The sequence below is a fragment of the Anolis sagrei genome, chromosome 1, assembly GCF_037176765.1.
Source record: "Anolis sagrei isolate rAnoSag1 chromosome 1, rAnoSag1.mat, whole genome shotgun sequence".
Taxonomy (NCBI): domain Eukaryota; kingdom Metazoa; phylum Chordata; class Lepidosauria; order Squamata; family Dactyloidae; genus Anolis; species Anolis sagrei.
This window is the reverse complement of record NC_090021.1, coordinates 40,566,610-40,587,576: the sequence shown is the minus strand read 5'-3', so window position 1 is coordinate 40,587,576 and position 20,967 is coordinate 40,566,610. Positions and strand designations below refer to the sequence as shown.

The following is a 20,967-nucleotide window of genomic DNA, read 5'->3' as shown; positions in this document are numbered from 1 at the left end:
GCTTGATTTTGTTCCCTGCATTTTTCTTGGAGCTGTGTTGATTATGGTACCACATTGAGAAATACAGTGTTTATAGAATATTTGTGATACATGTTTATTTACAAAACAACTCTAGACCCAATTCTAGGCCATTTTAGCCACAGGAAGTTTATGGTCATGAGATTAAGGAAACCCTCCACTGCAAATAGCACATTATTAGAACATGTTTCTTGTGCTTTGGAATATGGTATTCAACTTTAAAGCCACACACCTTTTCCTAGTTAATGCAGCAAATACTGCTGGCATTCACAGACCTATGTTTAGGAGACCAATGTATGTTGGAAATAACAGTGCTCAGAAAACAGAGCTCAGTTTGCTCAAAGGAGCCATTTCCCATCTGTGGAAATTATGATACTTTGTCAGAGATGAGTACCAAGAATCAATAATCTTCCTAGTATATCCCTATCCCCTAAAGATAAGAGCTGTTATTTTCAAATTTTGAATTTAGGTTCCATCCCATGGGAGGGATAATAGTATTCAGTCACACTATACTTGTCTTTAACACCACAGATTTGTGAAGGAACACATGACTACTCATTAGTATTATTTATTCATATAGATACATTTTGTTTTTCATTCATTTTCTGTTTTGTCCATTGCTGAGAGGAGGGGATACAGCTTGTAACACATCAGTCCTCTCGGTCAGCATGCACCTACACATAGATCACATCCTCCACCTCCTCTTCCCAACTCACCTGTTATGTTTCTGCAATACAGTACAACCCCCCATGTCCACAGGAGATACGTTCTTGAGTCTACTTTGGAAACATTAAACCATGGATCATAGCAAAACATAATGAAATCATTAATTTCTACCATACAGTTGCCTTGAAGGGACCTAAAACTTACTAGAGAAGGAATTTTCTATGTCCTCTACAATGAGTCAATGATAACTTCCAGTGGAAGAATAGAATCTCTTGGAGACCCTAGAAAATCTTTACAGAGGACTTGTTTTGTTGGATGTGGATAGGTGAAACCATGAGTATTACCCCTGAAAGTTCATGGTTCTGGGTCATGCTACTTCCAGATGTTGTTCCTCTGCTTCATTTCAAATTATACCTCTTATTCATCATCACCACCCCTTTGGTATCAACATCTCAAATGAGACCATAGTCCTCCACTTTGTATATGCTAAGCTTCTACTATGACTTGTTGAGCTGGAAAGAACAAAGAACTAGGACAAACTTATTCAATATCTTTGTGTTAATACTATATAAGGAAATTGATGTATTCTTATTATTTATTTATTTATTTATTTCTTGCATTTATTGACCGCCCCTCTCAGCCCGAGGGCGACTCGGGGCGGTGAACAGCAACAAAAAGACAGTGTACAATAAATCACGACAATACAAACCAGACAAATACAACATAACATATACTTATACTAAAAATCCGCTTCGTCAAGTCCTGGGGTCATAGCCAAAATTCATAGTCCTAGTTCATTCCAGTGTCGTTTCAAGATACACTCAGTTGAAGGCCTGCTCGAAGAGCCATGTTTTCAGGCCCCTACGAAAGGACATCAAGGAGGGCGCCTGTCTAACCTCAGCAGGGAGGGTGTTCCACAGCCGGGGGGCCACCACCGAGAAGGCCCGCTCTCTCGTCCCCGCCAGACGTGCCTGTGAGGCAGGCGGGACCGAGAGAAGGGCCTCCCCGGATGATCTCAAGGCCCTCGTGGGCTCACATCAAATAAAGCTTGCAAAAATCAAAAGGTTGCATAAAATCATAACCAATATGGTAATATACACAGGACTAACTTCATGAGTGAAATCAACAAGGTCCCAGCACTGCTACTGCAGACAATAATTGGCTTTCTATCTCACTCATTCTACCTATATATAACTAACTAGCACCTTTCGGTCTGACCTTCCCAAGCCTATTTTACGAAACACCTGACAGACCAGGCAACGGAGGCCCACTCAGTTTGCAATCAGGGTGTGAAGACAATTATGTTTTACTTCCAGCCAGTGAGACTTGTAACCAGGCTCCTGCTTTTGACTGTGGCAGCCTTGCTGGCTGGTGGGAAGTGGGTGGAAATGTGCCCTGCGTCCTGATCAAGAGTTCAACAAACTATCTTCACCCAATTTGGCAAGTACCTTAAAGTGGGTTTAGCAAGGCAGTCATTAATGTGGCAATAGTGCCACAGCAGTAACTACAATTCAGGAGCATACATAGTGTTTTTAAATATAGATCAGTTACACCTCTGCAATTCAAACACATGTTTGATTTATTTATTCCCCATTACCTGTCACTTTCCTGTATTCCTGCTATACACACATAGGAATTTGCTATCATTTTTCATGAATATGGCACCCTCTGGTGGAAACATGACAATGAAAGGAACAACTCACAGATGTTCACTACACAGTGACAATACAAGTTTAGGCAAGATACTTCTTTTGATATAGAGCACCTTGAAACTCCAATCAGTGCTGTCATCCTAACTGGAGGATTCTAACAGCTTTAGTCCAAGACGTAACTGTTCTGTATTCTGGTAAGCCATCACAATATTATGCAAAGATGGTAAACCTGTTTCTAATGTCCACGACTCCATTCATACATGAAGCTATGATCCGAGATCTGGTTATTCTTGGGTTTATCTGAGTGCTGGTCATAGTTATTTCAGCCAGCACAGCTCATGCCTGTATAAACAGTACTTTAACCTTCAGCCCTGACATTTGTATCTTCCCAAAGTAAATATGCAGTAGTACTTTTGTTGACATTGTCTTAGGTTACTTTGAGTCCTTTCATTGGTAGTGTTCACATTGATCAGCCAGACAATACAATGCGCTTCCTCATCCGAGTCTTCATTTTACTTTCCTTTGGGTGCATTTCTCTCCTGTGGTTTCTCTGGAGACGCACACCATTGATCCAAGGTAGGACTGTCATCCCGTCCCATCCCCCCCCCCCCCCCCATGCCCCAGTCAACAGAATTATCTTAAGCAAGTAGAGCACAATGCTCATCCAGTTCTTTTGGACAGGGAACAAAGAACTATATTCTTTTGAACAAGGAACAAAGAACTATATTTAATTTTTTGCACCTCACCCAATCCCCTCCCAACAGTTACTATACTCTGGAAAGGACTTCTGCTGCTGTTTATCAGACAGTAGAGAGCTGGTTCAACTTGGCTCAGCAGGAGGGAAATAGGAGTGTGCTCATAGATTGTATACACACTCCTATCCCATCCCTTCAAAACTACATCATCTGAATTACTTCCCTGCTCCCTTCCCTCCCATTGCCAATCAATAGCTATCTCCATAAGGTTTGACAGCTACAGGTAAGAGGTTTGGGGCATTGCTCAAAAGTCTATAGGATAGCACCTTTAACCCCAAAAGAGGCATACATGATAAGGCACACTTAAACATATGCATGTCACAAATAATATTCTGGTTACAATATGGAAAGTAATTCCAGATGAATTCATGCAATGTAGTATTCTCATCTTCAAACAGTAGGCATCAGGTAGCCAAATTTCTTTACTGCTGGTGTGATGACTAAAGCAGTTGGGACTTGCAATGCAACAAAGGACTTAGGGAAGGAAAAGACTTCCGTTAGATTCATTTATCTCTTATTATTTATCTGGAGTGGCACATTACATGGCAGGTAATACAAAACATGTGCATGATGTATTATTATTATTATTATTATTATTATTATTAACTTTATTTATACCCCGCCTTTTTCCGTGTGGGGACCCATGGGGTTAACAATCCCACAATTTAGTCATAGTTTTAAAAGCATAATAAAAAGATTAAAACAACAATTAAATAATATATATAATAAATACACTTAAAATCGCCTTTAAAACTCACACACACACAAACTTCTCCAGCAGCATTCCCCTTATTCTTCACCAAATGCCTGCTCGTAGAAGAAGGTCTTGACCAGCTTGCAGAAGACCAGCAGGGATGGTGCCATCCTGGTTTTCCTTGAGAGAGATTTCCACAGTCTGGGAGCAGCATCCAAAAAGGCCCTCTCTCCATGTTCCCACCAAGTGCACTGGAGCGGGTGGTGGGACAGAGAGAAGGTCCTCCTCAGTAGATGTCTACCAGCAGTGTAGTGCAGTGATAATATCATGCCACTTGTGCCCAGGTTGCCTCTGCATAAGTGCAGTGGGTGTCTCATTGTGTTGTGGAAACCTTTCTAACATATATTAGAGTGTTACATAAGATAATGGACAGGTGTTTTTCACTCTTCTGTCTAGAGCTAAATTCACCACATTCTGCTTAACTATAAAAGTGATTCCTTTTAGCCAAAAGTTAAATTATATTGTATATTATTTTTCTATTACACTATTCTATTAACTGTGATGACAGATTGTAACTCCTTAATATAGAGTTCTACTTTAGCTGACCAGGAAACAAATAACAAGCAAACACCATTAATAGAATTTCTTAGATTTACCACTTTTTTTCCTTCACATTTTTCATATGCATTGTACAAAAACTTTTTACAGTCTTTTTTTGAAATTTTTTTTTGAAAAGCAGCACATCCAGCAACATCAATAGTTTATCATTTGTTAGTAATTGATATCACTAAGTAATATTTACTGAAACCAAAAACTAATAATATAAATGGATAATATTGATGCTGATTTCCCGGCTGGAGGAATAACATTTTTTACAAGTCATTTGCATGGATTAACTCCATGCTCCATATTATGTTTTCCAGATAACCTGAGTATGAAGGAGGAAAGAGCAAACTCAGCACTGACATTTGACACTTTTTTGCATGTTCAGCAGCTCAGGAAAAAGACACTGAGGTCCTTCTGCAATAAACATGGCAAAACCAACCAACTTCCTCATACCCAGCAAAAGGCTTCCCAGACACTATCTTCCATTATAGTGAATAACAAGCTGAATTTCCTGTATTGCAAAACACCAGGCACTGGGGTGGAAGATTGGGAGAAGCTATTGGAGATGCTGGTGGAGAGAGATGTTACACCGCCTATGCCAGTCCCCTACCAGCAACAATTTGGAACCTCTAAGATGCTGAGTGATTACAATGTGACATCAATGAAGGCCATGATGAAATCCTACACAAAAGTTATTTTTATCAGGGAGCCCTTCCAGAGACTCATTTATGCTTACATGCATGGCTTAGCAGAAGGTTTAACCTTTCAGGAGTTTATTCAGTACATCTTAGAGGGTGGATCCAAGAATACCAGTGTTGAATGGACACCATTAGTTAACCTGTGCCATCCATGCATCATCCTATATGACTACATAGTGATATTTGGGTTGCTTGGCAGTGAGGTGCGCCATTTAATCCTCCGGGCAGGGGTTCCAGAAAGCATCCAGGTTCCTGAATTCATAGACTCAAAAATTCGGTGGACCTACAGCTGGCTGGAAGATCAAATGTTCAAAGAACTCACTCTTGCACAGAAGAAACAGCTTTGCCATTTTTTTCGGTTTGACTTCGCTGCTTTTCGTTTCCCCCACAGCTTACTCTGGGACTTCACTTGCATTTCAGAAAGCAGTTAGGAAAAAATGAGACCAGACTCTCTAATGAAGCAACATTCAAAATACATATCACAATAATAACCTTTATTAGGCTCACTGAGTTATATTACACCATACAAGGTTTCAAGGCTCACTGGCTTCTTTATCGGGCAAGAGTGTTAATATCTGCATCTGTTTGAGATGAAAGCTTAAGATATTGTTTAAGATGATCGGTAGAAGAATTGGTGGAGTAATGACTCCATTTCTTCTTGGCACCAATTACACAGAGAGGTAATGGGAGAATTGAACTCAATGACCTATGGGAGATCCTTCAAACTCTGCAGTTGTCTGATTCTATGACTGAGGACTAAGTCCATAAAATCCAACTGAGAAAATTCCTGATTGCTTTGGGACTCATCAAGGCACTTTTCTTTGAGATCTAGGCTGTCTCTATTTGGTGCAACGCTGCAACCCCACCCCATCCCCATTTTAAGACAAAGTATGGTGAGTCTCTTAAGAAGTCTTTGCACTGTTACTATATACTATGCTTCCACTTTAACTGTAATGACTGTGGATATCCTGGGAGGCAGGATTCCAAATTCTCAGCCAGAGCACTGTAGTACTTTATCAGAATATAAATACCATGGTTCTTGAGGAAGCAGCCATGGTATCTGAAGTGGAATTATAGTGCTATATTTGAACCCCAGAGATACATTTAAGTGCTTGTTGTTTATTCATTCAGTTGCTTCCGACTCTTCGTGACTTCATGGGCTTGCTCACGCTGGAGCTCCCTGTCAGCCATCACCATCCCCAGTTCCTTCAGAGTCAAGCCAGTCATTTCAAGGATACCATCCATTCATCTTGCCCTTGATCAGCCCCTCTTTCTTTTTCCTTCCATTTTAACTTTCTTCTCATTATGTGGCTAAAGTACTTCATCTTTGCCTCTAATATCCTTCCCTCCAATGAGAAGTCTGGCTTTATTTCCTGAAGTATGGGCTGGTTGGATCTTCTCACGATCCAAGGCACTCTCCGAATTTTCCTCCAGCACCACAGTTCAAAAGCATCTATCTTCCTTCGCTCAGCTTTCCTTATGGTCCAGCTCTCATGTTCATAGGTTACTACTGGGAATGCCATTGCTTTGACTATGCGGAGCTTCGTTTCCAATATGATGTCTCTACTCTTCACTATTTTATCGAGATTGGTCATTGCTTTCCTCCCAAGAAGTAAACATCTTCTGATTTCTGGCTGCAGTCTGTGTCTGCAGTAATGTTTGTACCTGAAAATACAAAGTCTGCCTCCATGTTTTCTCCCTCTATTTGCCAGTTATCATTCACAATGCTACCACTCCAAAAGCCAGCTTGTAAACAGCACAGTTTCCCCAAAATAACCATTTAAGTATTATCAAGAGTAGTGGAGTTAGTGGTAACATCAGTTATGTTCCTGTAACTCAGTGGTTCTCAACCTGGGGTCCCTAGGTGCTTTGGTCTTCAACCCCCAGAAATCCGAAAAGCTGGTAAACTGACTGGGATTTCTGGGAGTTGTAGGCCAAAACACCTGGGGACTCACAGGTTGAGAACCATTGCTGTAAACTGAATGCATCATGATAGACATCTACAGAACCCTACAAGGTTCTTTGGATGATCGCTGCTGGTGATGTCCTTGCAATGCAGCCAACTAAATGAAAACTAATTGCATTTCCACTGATCCCCATCTGCTATTCACTTATAATGTTGAAATGAAACACTGAGATGTGCTATGTTGCTTACAAGGTGGGTTGAGAAGGAGATTTGGACCATTGTGTGGTCAGAACAGAATTCCAGCCTCCACAATGACCAACAATGGGAGTGTCAATGGCAAAGATCTGACATTTCCATCACAACTCATGCAAGCAATATATATTTTCCATATGGCTTCTTTATCCAGCCTCGGTCTCTCGAGTAATCTGCAAAAAAAAATATTTCTTTTATCACAAAATTCTTTTATCACAAGTGGCTCTTTCTCCACTTTCAGTCAGGGGGTGCCAGATGCTAACATTTGCAGTGATGAATAAAATGTAATGTTGCTTATTTCATTTGTACAAGACATATCCTGTGAGGAGCACATGATGCCATGCTCGTTTTTATTTAATGTGATATATTTGTTCAAGAACAATGTTGAGGCTACAGAGCTATGTTTATAAAAGTGAAAATAATTCTTGTTCTTGAAAATATTAAGCTGGCAGAGAGCAGTACTTCTCAGGGATACAGTGAATGTCTTTCTTTACAAAGTGTTGTACTAGATGGCCATCATGATCCTTTCCAGTTCTATGATCAGAGATTGTAAAGCTTTTGAAAATAATAGATACTTGTTACAGGGGTTGGAAAGTAATTCATTCCAGTTAGTCATCACCCTATTAAGAAAGCAACTCATTGCCTGTAGATATCTCATACCTATGCAACTAGGGGTTGTTTCAGCATATGTTGTTGTATTCAGGCACTGAATGTTTGCCTTTTTTGTGAATTGAATCTGCCCTGGGTCTCTCTGAGGGGAGAGGGCAGAATATAATAATAATAATAATAATAATAATTATAATTATTATTATTATTATTATTTATTGTTATCTTTGCAATGCCAACCCCTTCCACCACTAGCCTCTCCCAAATGCAACCATTTTTGATCAGACCACCAGAACACAAAATTCACAGGTTTTCTTGGGATGGTATGTGGAAGAACAGGACATATTTACTGGTGTCAAACTGCTCAATGTAGCAACAGAAAAAAGAATAATATGTTGGTGACACAGGTTGAAAGCTCCTCAGTAAAGTATCCACATCTTTCTGATGCAAAAAATGACTGCAGTAGGGATCTGCCCTCATCGGTGCTTGCATTTATTCCATTAAGAAGAATATAGAAGGAGAAAAATTGCTGAATTGGAATGTGTTGAATTGTGTGTTTATACTTCAAAAGTGGACATACAAACAGAATGCACTTGTAAGTGCTGTTCCAACATTGGTTGCAAGTTCGAATGAACTTGGTTGCAAGTCTGAATTCTTGCAAGTTTGCAAGAATTTCAGATTCAGAGACAGAAGAACCATCATTTTTTTCTCCTCTTAACATTTACATTCCAGAAATAACCTCTCAACAGTAATCCCTTTCTTAGGCAACTGATTTAGTTATTTTTAAAAACATAATCGAATGATAAAGCTTCATGAATCAGTGAGATATCAGTGACAAAGGGGCTGCGGTTAGCACAGCGGGTTAAACCATCAGCTACAGAAAATCATGGCTACTTGGAGGTTGGCAGTTCAAGCCACAGGTCAGAGTGAGCTCCCACCATCAGCCCTAGCTTCAGCTTACCTAGCAGTTCGAAAATAGCAATGAGAGTAGATAAATAGGTGCCGCATTGGTGGGGACTTGAAAGGCACTCTTGAAGACATGCCAGCAATTCGATCAGGAAGGCATCCATGGACAACAGGCTCTTCGTGGCCGAGTTGAGCACAGCCTTCAGATGCCAGACATGCAAAAGAGGGAAGCCTTGCCTCTATGTATTGTCTGTTTTTGTTAATTGTATAACAACATTGAATGTTGGCCATATATGTATTCTGTAATCTGCTCAGAGTCCCCTTGGGGAGATAGAGTGGAATGTAAATAAAGATGATGATGGTGATTATTATTATTATTATTAAGCTCTAAGCTTTAGTGTTTTCTTTTGGTTTTTTGGGGGTGTTTTTTTATCATCTGAGGTAAAATCAGCTTAATGAGTAGAGATGCTTCCTTGTGAGTCCTTCATTCATACTCTCAAGGACCATGGTCGATTTGAAGTTGGACAGCCAAGAAAAAGAAACCACGTTTGTTCTTCCTTAGATTTGGAAATATGGTCAAGAAATAAACCACAGCGCGGGGCTCTGCAGATGAAAGGGTGGAGTTATGCAAGTAGGAACAGGCTGGATTACTGATGGCTATAATCAGGAGTGGAGAAGAAGTTCAGCCCTCAATATGTATCACTTTCAAATGCATTATTTTACATTCTCCTATGAAAGCGCACTGCTGATTTTCATAGAACTATTTGAGACTAGATTGAGAGGGTGAAATGTTGCATTCAGGAATAACTTCTGTAGAGAATAAATCCACTTGTTCTCCCTACACTGTACCTTTTTGCATAATCACTGCTAACAAATGCTTTAGATACGGGGTGAGGTGGAGTGGAATCACATGCACACTACACCATGAATATGTGAAGGTAATATTTATCAATAAGCAAACTTGCAAAACATTTTACAACATGTTTATTTGTGCAAAATTGTTCGTTTCAAGCAGAATTTCTTCAGATCAACACCATATCAATCAACGAGAAAGTTCTTAATATGATTCTGTAAAGTATTCAGTTAAACTAATGGTAAGTGTTTCTTCAAAACCACTCATTCCTATGAGAGATTATTAACAATGAAAGGCATAATTAATCTTCCTCCTTTTGTAATTTGCCTTTCTTTTTAAGAAATGTACGCTGCAGTTATATTTGATTTGTGTAACTTGTTCAACAGTTATGTTAGTTTGCCCTTATTAATCATAAGATTTAATGGATGGAACAGGTATCAACAAGCACTTGAAAAAGGAACACTTTGAGAATTGGAACAACTATAAATTGTGTTTATGGATAGCATATATCAGATTGAAGAAAAATAGCTCTACTCAGCATGATAAAAACATGCCAGTTCCATGTACTACAAAATGTATACACACCACAAACATCCATACAATAACCACAAGATGGGAGACATGATCAGTCCACTTCTTTTGTTCCAACGGAAATGTCAACTATCAGTATAGAATGCTACATTTCATTTTTGAAAATAATCAAACAATAGTAGCAGACATACTCTATTATTAAGTAGTACTATGGTAACATTCAGTGATCTTTGACTAGGATGGTGAGTTAGCATACTTTGGCCAAAATCCTATTGGCACACTATGCTGGTTGTTTCTACAACATTGTCGGCAATGGCAGCAGGAAGAAAAGGGCATAGGCATTGGAGAAGGAGGCTGCTCACAACTACCAGATTTTGTCTGCCTTCCTTCACTAATGCTGTATAAATCTGGAGAAAAGTGGAACTCCTTACACAATGTACCAAAAGGATTCCAGCCAAAATAATTTTTTAGAAAAACAAAGGGTTAGAGCAAGACTTCCTCAAAGCTGACCTTCTGAAATCAACGGGAGCTTAGCTAGTGGTTCAAGGTTAACAGTTTCACAGTCAGTTTATCTAGATCTCCTCCAAATTAACTGTTTTGACTGTTAGTATTATGAGGCATATGCATATTAACATATTTATCCGATAAAATAGGAGCACCATTCATTAGTAGTGGCAATCAAGACAATAAAGCAACAATGAATGTTGGACATGTTTTTGTTCTGGAAGATAAAATATCCTGCTTCATATTTTCTGCAATCAACCATAAATTATATTATTTTTGTTGTGTGCTTTCAAGTCATATCCTAAGGTGAATCTATCATGGAGTTTTCTACGCAAGGTTTGTTTGGGAGGAGTTATTTTTCCCTTCTTCTGAGGCCAAGGGAGTGTGATTTCTCCAAGGTCACCCAATGTGCCTCAATGGCTGAGCAGGGATTCAAACCCTGGTCTCCAGAATAATAGTCCAAACCACTACATCATGTTGGCTCCCCAATATATTATAAATCATGGGGAAATTACAAAATCTCTATCTTTCGCAACATTTTGTGGCAGATTCTGCAGTTCATTTAACTCAGCATCTTTCCCCATAAGGTATTTGTATGTTATTAAATAAGGTATGAATATAGTATAAGGAGTGCAATGTGATATAATTTGGGGAAATGGAGTGTGAACCATGCAAGAGGCATACATGGTTATCAAAATTGCATTCAAGCATCTCTAGCATCAGTAGAAATTGACACATCTTCAGGAAAGAGATCTTGGCCAACAATTCTCATTTCTCCAACAGTCAGAGACTAAATCTGTCCAGCCGTCAAGGATTCTCCTCATTTTGCCATCCTTTGGGGCTATATATTGTTTAATTCAGAAAAGCAATAGCTCAATCTATCAGATTTTTTCAAAACAACCATTCTGATCCTCTTAGTTGACTGGACATGGTTCACTTTAATGATGTCTGAATGAGCTCACCATAATATACTGCACACTGCAGATAACCTGACTGTGTGAATCACAGAGATCACAAAGAATGGAGCATTCTGGCAAAAGTAGGTGAGTGCCAACCTTGCTTGCAACTTTTTGACAAATTACAGTTGTTCATGGAACCCAATAATCTCAATTTAGTACCAGAAAAGGAATGGGAAAATGTACCATAAGAGACAAGAATTTGACTTTCTATAACTTAACAGTACTTACATTGTGGGATTTTTCATAAACCTTTCACATTCCTATACTTGACAAGTCAAAATGTAGCTTATTCCTTGGAGTGGAGGATTGCATCCAAGATGGAAAGAGTGTACATCAGTATTGGGCCCCCAAGAGTCAGAAATGAATTTTTAAAAAACCACAAATGCCCTCTAAGGAGCATTAGGGTGTTTTCACCATATGTTTGTTCCATTATGCCATTTTAGGTCCAGCAAAAGCATTTTAAAAACCTCTTTTAAAGACCTCTTCTGAGCTTCAAATGGCCCAGAAGAACTAGAAACATATAGTTGAAATGCCTCCATGCCCACCATATAATGTATTTCAAAGAAATTGTGTTTTTTTTCCTAAGAGAGTGTGGTGCAGTCTTCCAAGATCTCCTGGGCGCTAATCTCACTCTAGATTACAGCCTCATTTTGTGAGCTCTGCTGAAATCAGCGCCTCCTTCTTCCAAGTAAAATTATTGGGATCAGAACATTAACTTATACTGGTGCAAAACTGCTAACATATTTAGAATTCTCAATGTAGCAACAAAAAAGAAGAATATGTTGGAGGCACAAGTTGAAATCTTTTCAGTAAAGTTTTCACATCTTTCTGATGCAAAGAATGACTGCAATGGGGGCCCGCCCTCCTCGGTGCTTGCAATCATCCCATTAAGGAGAATATGGAAGAAGAAAAATGGCTGAGTTAGAATTTGTTGAATTGTGTGATTATACTTCAAAAATGAACATACAAACAGAATACACTTGTAAGTGCTGCTCCAATCTTGGTTGCAAGTTTGAATGAACTTAGTTGCCAGTTTGGATTCTTGCAAATTTGCAGTAATGTCAGATTCACAGACAAAAGACAGACATTTTTTCTCCTCTTAACATTTACATTCCAGAAATAACCTTGCAACAGTAATCCCTTTCTTAGGCAACTGATTGAGTTTTTAAAAAACCATAATTGAATTATAAAGCTTCATGAATCAGTGACAGATCTGTTTTCAGCTGTGAGCTTTACTGTTCTGTTTTGTTTTTTGGTCCTCTGAGGTGAAACCAGCTTAATGAGTAAAGATGCTTCCTTGTAAGTCCTTCATTCATACTCTCACGGACCATGGTTTAAAAGTACCTGGTTTAGCAGATGGACACTGCACAAAAATAAATAGATAGATAAAATTAATATAAATGAAAAAGATCAAGTCTGAGACTGGTCATGTTCCAGTTGCCAGGTGACAACAGAATATAGCCCACTTCTGACTGACTGATTCTCCACCCAAAAACCCAAAGAGAGAATATAAATAATAATAAATAATATAAATAATAATAAATAATAATAAAACTTTATTTGTATACCACTCTATTTCCCCAAGGGGACTCAAGGCAGTTTCCAACATAGTTGCATACAAACATATGAAATATTCATTAAAACAATTAAAAATAAGACATCATACTATATAATAAACATACATATTTAAAGTAGAGAGCAGTTCAGTGCTAATTTCCATCGGGCAAGTTCAGCTATCAGTGAGCTAGAGTTCTAGAGTGGGCCTTGATAACTGTGGCAGGGTTGGGCTGGCAGCATAAGTGGACCAGGGCCCGGGAAATGGGTAAGGTGCAAGCATAGTCCTACCTGATCATCAGGGTGAGGTCTGGTATTATTTCTATGAGGGCTGGGCCAATGGGAAAGCATAGAGTCAGGGGAGTGGATAAAGTGCAGAGACCAAACCCTAACTACGGGTCCTGGCTATTCCTTCATTATTCATTACCAGGGCCTGCTGCAGACGATAATATGGCTGGACCAGGACTGGTACAATGAGGCAGCTGGGGGCAGGAGAAGTGGGTAGTGCAGAGAGGAGACCTAAACAGTGGCCATGATAGGACCTGGAGCTAGTCATTTCCAAAAGCCTGCTGGAACCACCAGGTTTTTAGGTCCTTTTGGGGAGAGTGTCCCAAAGGCAGGGGGCCACCACCAAGAAGGCTCTCTCCCTTGTCCCCACCAACTGCACTTGAGAAGGTGGTAGGAGCAAGAGAAAGGCCTCCCCAGAGGATCTACGAGACCACGCCGGCTTGAGAAAAACTGGAATGATCTATATTCAGTGGAAAGTCATAGACTACATGTGGTGAAGGGTTGTGTGTAATGACTACCTTAGCTTGATATTGTGGGACAAGGCCTTCCTCCACTTTATATACTCATGGATAAGACAAAAAATATTAGTTTAAAAAATCAACCCAAAAAGCCAGGTTTACCTGTTCATGGGTCAGTGCGAGTGCTGTACTATAATTCTTACAAGAAAAACCATCCCCTCCTCTGAATAGATTGTCAAAAGGCAAGAGCTTAGTCCATCTTGGGAGAATCTAAAAGAAGCACAACCCCGCTCTACTCACTCCACTGTGGCACTGCTTCTGGCCTTTTTGAATGCCTGCATGGGAAAATGGTTGCAGTGACCTAGTGTGGCTAGGCTCCAGCAGCATTGATGCTTCCCCTCTGCATGGAATAATCCCCAGCTTATCCAAAAGTCATAGCAAAACCCATAATTTGGGCCTTAAACTGCCTTCAATTTATGCAGGAGATCAACATATACATGAACATATATGGTAACTTGATTATATTACAAGAGATTAAGAAACTAAAAAGGAGGTATATTAACCTACCATTTTGGTGAAGACATCAACACAAGCATTGCGAATTCTCTCTGGAGTGGCAGGGCTGTCTAATCTGAAGGGCTCTTTTAGTCCTGATTCTTGCCTGGCAGCAATGATTGCATCTTTAATGGCATAAAACACAGATGCCGATAGGAATAAGGGAGGCTCACCCACAGCCTACAAGATAAAAAAGAATTAGGCATTGCACCAATCATTTCGTATTCACATCTTAAAGGGAAAATGCTTACATAGTCTATCTGGAGAATAGCCTTTATTCATTCATAATGTCAATATGTATTTAATCTGGATATAAGATCATGACTCGTATCAATCTGGATATGAGATTATGAGATCATATCAATCTGGATATGAGATCAAATATATTCAGCATCCTGTTTAGTACCATGCTAAGTTTAAAAAGTATACATTGAGAGAAAGCAACAAAGGATATATTATTATTGTTGTCGTCATCTTCCAATAATAGGACTCAATTTGGCTAACAATATATTTAAAAATAATATAGTGTTGGGAATCAACCTGTGTTTGTGTTCCAGGATCATGATGCTTATGATGAGAGTAATGATGGTGCCAAGGCTGACGCTGAAGTGCAAGATGGAGATTGTTTGGTCAATGATTTTCATACAGACAATGACAGAGAGGCCCCAGTGCAAAAAGCAGTTTCTCATGAGAATATTCCTGCTGAGCCTAGGGATGATGGGTTACTCCCTTTTTCTGTGAGCTCTCAAGATTTGGGTTTGGAAAACAATCTGACACCTAGAAATTTTAATGAGCAGCCAGATAGGGAGTTGAAGGATAGGCGGCTGGAGATCAGCCAGTATCAACAGCAAACTCAGTGTTTATGTCGCTCCAAAAGGCTTCGTCAGATAAGGGACAAGTGTGGGGAAAAGTTAAACCAGTTTCTGGGTTTGGGATATAAGGTTTGCTTCTATGGAAAACCTGTTAGATCAGGCATCGTTTGGAAATCAAGTTCATGTGCCATGGAAATCCTGTTCATGGGGTCTTGTTCATGTGGAGAATTTTAGCCTTTTGGATTGTCTTTGCTTCCTGTTGATTCCTGCCTGGATAAACACTGCCTTGGAACTGCTTTTATATCTTGTGCGGACATTGCTTTGTGTTACTGCATTTTACTGACTTATTGCTTTTTGGAACCTTCTTATTTCCTTACAAGCATTTATTTTTACTGGATATTTACTAAGCCTCAATAAAAGAGGATTTGTTTCTTCACTCATCGTATGGTGTGTTTTAAAGTCAGAGGGCTTCTTCCTGACCTGGAGTGCAACATATAGGTTCAAAATAACATTAATTCAAATATACATGTAAATGTTAATTTAAAAATAATGCATAGAGTAAAAACATTTAACATTCAAAATATTTGAAATATTCAAAATATTAAAATTCATTAAAAGGCAATGCAAACATAAAACAGCACAAGACATCAATAAAACCCAATCCAATTCAATTTCTAAAATGCTGGTGGCACAAATTCATTTTCAAATGGAATAAGAGGAATGAAGGAGTCACCCTGAGCTCATTAAAGTAGAAGCTCCAAAGTCTGAGAACAACCATCAGTCAGAATGCGAAAGATTAAGGTTTGGCTTTGTTAGTGTGCAAGATTTGCTATCAGTAGAGATTTTGATATAAAGCAAAGAAAAAATACATAAAGATAAAAACTTTATTTGCAAGTTATCATTTCAGTGTTACTGTCTGCTCGAAGTTTGAACACACCACCTATGTGGAAGAGCAGGAATTTCTCCATATTACATTTATTTATTTATTTATTTAATTATTGCACTTATATACTTTTCTCACCCTAGGGAGACTCAAAGCAATTCCCAACATAATCAATGGAAAAATTCAGTGCCTTACATGTATAAAACAGCACATATCAAAACAACAACAATAAATTAAAACCATTAAAATTATAAAACCACGAAACAACAGTCACACGCAATACATAAAACATTTAGGCCTTACATAATCCCCTGGATATCTTCAACTACTTCCATATTTCCATGTTTCTGTCATTCACCAAATGCCTTCTTATATACACTTACCTTGGACGAATAAATGGCCTTGCTGTTCGGGCAGTCCCGGAGAAGAGACACATGGAACTCTGTGGGGATGTCACCAAATGCAGGGATTTTGTACATTCCAGGCCCTCGGGTGTACAAATTGCCTTCTGGGGAATAGCGCAACTCTTCTAGAGTAAAAAGCCCAACTCCTTGCACAAACGCTCCTTCTATCTACAAAAGTATATAAAGCACAGCTGGCATTCTTATTTGGACATCATCTGGATACAAAATAGGTTTCTGACTCCCTTAATATTCTAACTTTCTTAAAAAAACCAAAGATATGCAGAAGTCATGCCACTGTCATGGGTGAAGTACTCAATCCAAGAAATACAGAAAAGGGCTGTAGTTATTTAGTGCTTAAAGAAAAACAATCCTACTCTGCCTTAGATGCAGGTTCAAAGTTCACATAGTCTATATGTTAAAACAACTTTGAGTTATCTTGTGAATGCCCTACCCATGTTTTTCGTTTTTTGATCTAGCATGTGAATTGTATTATGTCTCTAAACCTTGATAAACAAATGCAACTAAAAAAAACCTGACAATTAACAATCTCCCATGTCAACTAGTTCATGTGACATCCACTGTTTATAAGCCCTGTTTCTGTTCATTGTTGAATATATTTTGTTTGTTTGCACTCGCATTCTTTTCAGCTCAAGAGAGCATGGGATTGTTGCATTACTTACCTGCCCAATGTCTATGGCAGGGTTCAAGCTGGTGCCAACATCCATCACAATGTCTGTGCGAAGATTCTAAATATGGACAGGAGCAAAGACAGGACAAAGAATGGACAAATTACATAAAATACGGTCCCTTTTGATTTTGCCTATTCACATATTTTGTAATGGGTGTTGCAAAATGTATTAGTTATCACCTGAAGATTTTTAGGTCAAATCTCAGCCCAGACTCAAATGCACCACCAAAATACCCTTAATTATTTGTTTAGCATGTTTACCTTGTGATCACCTGTAAGACAGTCTATCTCAACCTCAGAACAAGCAACACCATAGGAGAAATAAGCAAAAGCCCTTCCCTCATTCTTCTCAGGGTCATAGTCAAGGTCAGGAATTCTTAAGGGGAAAAATGACAGGAAAAAAATTAATCAGACATTTAATTGAACTCTTTACTCCAATTTACTAACACAGTCTGTTTTTTTGTTTTAAAAAAAGAAAAATACTAGAATCAAACAGCTCAGAGAGCTCTGAGGATCAAGGAAATAACTTTCACTAACTAATGTTACATGGTGTGAAAATAATTTTTATTATTACATAAAATATGTTGTACCAGTTTTCATCCTCAGCTGTCCCTCTTTTCCTTTTATGCCTCAGTTACAACAGATCTTAGCTGTTCATCTGACTTTTTGTCACCATTCCTCTTTGTGCAGTGCTCATCATTCTGGATCCCTTCATATCTCATACAATAGAGGTCACCCTAACCAGTGGTCATCATTTGATTGACGTTATAGACCATCATATCTGAAGAGACATCCCACTTTGGGAGAAGCTGTTATAGTTCCACGACTCTTCCTCACATCACTCCAAATAATAATACTGGACTGTTTGCAGTGCAATGGAACTAAAACAATAGGAGGCAGCACAGCTACAGACTGCAATTCAAGATATGAGAAAAGGCATTCTTCAGTTCTGCCTGAAGGTTTATGCTTTTTTCTATGCCAGATGTAATTTTAGGTCAAGAAAGAGATTCCTGAAAATAGAATATTACTTGTTAAAGGGTGACAATGATCTGAATCCCAATAAGTCCCAACTAGGGTAGACTATCAGTGTAATTTATCTGTCCATTTACCCACAATTCAACAATTTATTCAATAGGTCTATTATAGTTGATCCTAAGTAAAACCCATAGTAAGCATAAAGAACAAAAAGAATGGAGATCAGTCACCTGTCCATCAATAGTTAACATCTAGAGAGGAAGCTGAAATAAACATGCAGGTCATCTGCTCACAACCTTACTCTCTAAAGTAACTTCCCTTGTTTTTCCAATTGAAATTATAGTCAATTATTTTTAAATTTTAGATATCATGAGTTACTGGAATAACTTTATATGTTTGATCACATGTCACTATAGAGATTGCAGATTTTAAAGCTAAGGAGAGAATATGGTTCTCATACAAGAGATTATGAATCATGCCTTTTTACTGGGGAACATCGCATCACTATTATTTCACCCAGTCATCCAGACCAGCAGAAAGGACACTAAATATAAAGAGAATTTATAATGTTAGTTATAACCTCATTGCATTATAAACTGACCTATAAAATCCTGTAGCTGAGAGACTCACGCAGTTCTGGTAGGCTGCTAAGACCTGATGGTAAAAAAACAGATTTAAGTTTCAAAGTTACTTTTCTTTACAATACCTACAATAATGGTATTATTTAACAAAATACAAACAAAGAAACCCTTTCCATATTCAAAAGGAAAGTACTGTTATCAGTGGAATCTTACATTAGACTAGAGCAATGTTTCTCAACCTGGAGGTCAGGACCCCTGGGGGGTTGTGATGGGGTTTCAGAGGGGTCTCAGGAACCCCTTTGGCAAAGAAGGCTGAAGATCTCTCCGCCTGTCCTTCTCTTCCTTTTGGAAACAGATGGCGAATCCTCCCACCAAAAGCCTTCTTTTGCTTGATTGGCTGGCCTCTCAGCCAAGGGAAGAGTTGTTTCTGAGACTCCAAGTGGGGAGGGGAGAGCAGGTATGCTCGGCGCATGGTAGCATGGTGTGCATGTGCGGGCAAGGGAGAGCAGGTGATGCCGGAGGGAGGTTCACACCAGCAAGTCCCTTCAAGGCATGAGGGTTCTGTGTGTGAAGTTTTGCCCAATTCTATCATTGGTGGGGTTATGAATGCTCTTTGATTGTAGGTGAACTATAAATCCCAGCAACTACAACTCCCAAATGTCAAGTCTATTTCTCCCCAAATTCCACCAGTGTTCACATTTGGGCATATTGAGTATTCGTGCCAAGTTTGGTCCAGATGTATCATTATTTGAGTCCACAGTGCTCTCTGGATATAGGTGAACTACAACTCCCAAATGCAAGGTCAGTGCCCAACCAAATCCTTCCAGTATTTTCTGTCGGTCATTGGAGTTCTGTGTGCCAAGTTTGGTACAATTTGGTTGGTAGAGTTCAGAGTTCTCTTTGATTGTAGGTTAACTATACATCCCAGCAACTACAACTTCAAATGACCAAATCAACACCACCACTCCATTCCCACCAGTATTCGGATTGGGACGTATTAGGTCTTTGTGTCAAATTTGATCTAGTAAATGAAAATAAATCCTACATATCAGATATTTACATTACAATTCATAACAGTAGCAAAACTGTGGTTATGAAGTAGCAACAAAAATAATTTTATGGTTCAGGGTCACCACAACATGAGGAACTGCATTAAGGGGTTGCAGCATTAGGAAGGTTGAGAACCACTGCTTTACAGTCTAAATTTCCTCCACCAACTTGTGATTGAAAGGATACCCTTGAAGGCAGCCTGCACAATGTGCCCTTGGTGCCCAGTGCTGCAGCCATTTTCAAAATTCTGGATGCAGGCAAGTAGCGGTAATTCCCTGTTCACCTTCTTTTCAATACTATTCAACTCCCAAGTATTAAAAAGAAGCAAAAACCTGATAGTAGTGGGAAAGGATTGCATATGGAATAATCTCTTCATGCCTTTTTTGATAGCAATTGTTTGGCAATCTATTTCTTATTCTGGGGAAAAGTGAATAGTAGGATGCTAAGGGCAAACAGACTGAATTGTGCTTGCTGGGGAACATAGTGGTTTCTTTAAGGTAACATGCCATTGCACAGTGCAGAGGAAGCAAGATCGCCTATGTAAATCCTCTGAAGTCTCATTATAATAGGGGCACAAACTGATTAAAAATAATGGAAATTAGAATTTTTGAAGATGAACAATTCTACAAATCATTACAGTTGAAATCTGAAGAAACTGCACTATGTTTATATACACAGAATATCAGCTTTCTCTTGGAAATCCCAGAATGTTTACATGTTGGACATAGACCATGCAACCTGTTGACATACAATGTGGAATGTCAGCCACACCAATTCCTTTCATTCATTCCATAGTAGAACAAATGGACAAACTGTTGATGATCTACAGATGTTTGCAAATCCATGCCATGCTTTTTGAATTCTAAATGAAATGGGATGTCAACATACCCAGTCTTCCCAAGATCCTTTTGGATTAGCAGATCTGATTGGCTCCAATCTCTTTACGATAGTCTGACAAGCATTCTAAGGGAGGAGGGAAGAATCCAAAGGAAACAGCAATGCATTAGAAACACATCGTCTTCCATGTGTAAAGATCATAATCATATATACTTATTTTCATTCCTCCTAAAGTGAGGCCAGAGGGCCTGTCACATAGCCATCACTTCAGATTTG

The 20,967-nt window shown here is 39.0% G+C and overlaps 2 protein-coding genes across 2 annotated transcripts in view; one reads left to right on the top strand and one right to left on the bottom strand.

Moving 5' to 3' along the window:
• The first annotated feature begins 2,780 nt into the window (after positions 1 to 2,780).
• LOC132761356 (carbohydrate sulfotransferase 9-like) lies at positions 2,781 to 7,163 on the top strand. The gene is made up of 2 exons (XM_060754146.2): positions 2,781 to 2,912; positions 4,709 to 7,163. Exons 1-2 carry the CDS (start codon positions 2,822 to 2,824, stop codon positions 5,518 to 5,520), a joined length of 903 nt encoding a protein of 300 aa, XP_060610129.2. The 5' UTR covers positions 2,781 to 2,821; the 3' UTR covers positions 5,521 to 7,163.
• Positions 7,164 to 9,726: 2,563 nt separating this feature from the next.
• Positions 9,727 to 20,967, bottom strand: part of XDH (xanthine dehydrogenase) — a 62,637-nt gene continuing 51,396 nt past the window's right edge. The window contains exons 31-37 of the mRNA XM_060754145.2: positions 20,743 to 20,817; positions 18,825 to 18,877; positions 17,510 to 17,624; positions 17,241 to 17,306; positions 16,540 to 16,728; positions 14,474 to 14,641; positions 9,727 to 12,969 (exon numbers count right to left, since the gene is read on the bottom strand). Of these exons, the coding sequence (XP_060610128.2) occupies positions 12,919 to 12,969; positions 14,474 to 14,641; positions 16,540 to 16,728; positions 17,241 to 17,306; positions 17,510 to 17,624; positions 18,825 to 18,877; positions 20,743 to 20,817 (717 nt within the window). The 3' untranslated portion in view covers positions 9,727 to 12,918. The remainder of the gene's footprint in view (positions 12,970 to 14,473; positions 14,642 to 16,539; positions 16,729 to 17,240; positions 17,307 to 17,509; positions 17,625 to 18,824; positions 18,878 to 20,742; positions 20,818 to 20,967) is intronic.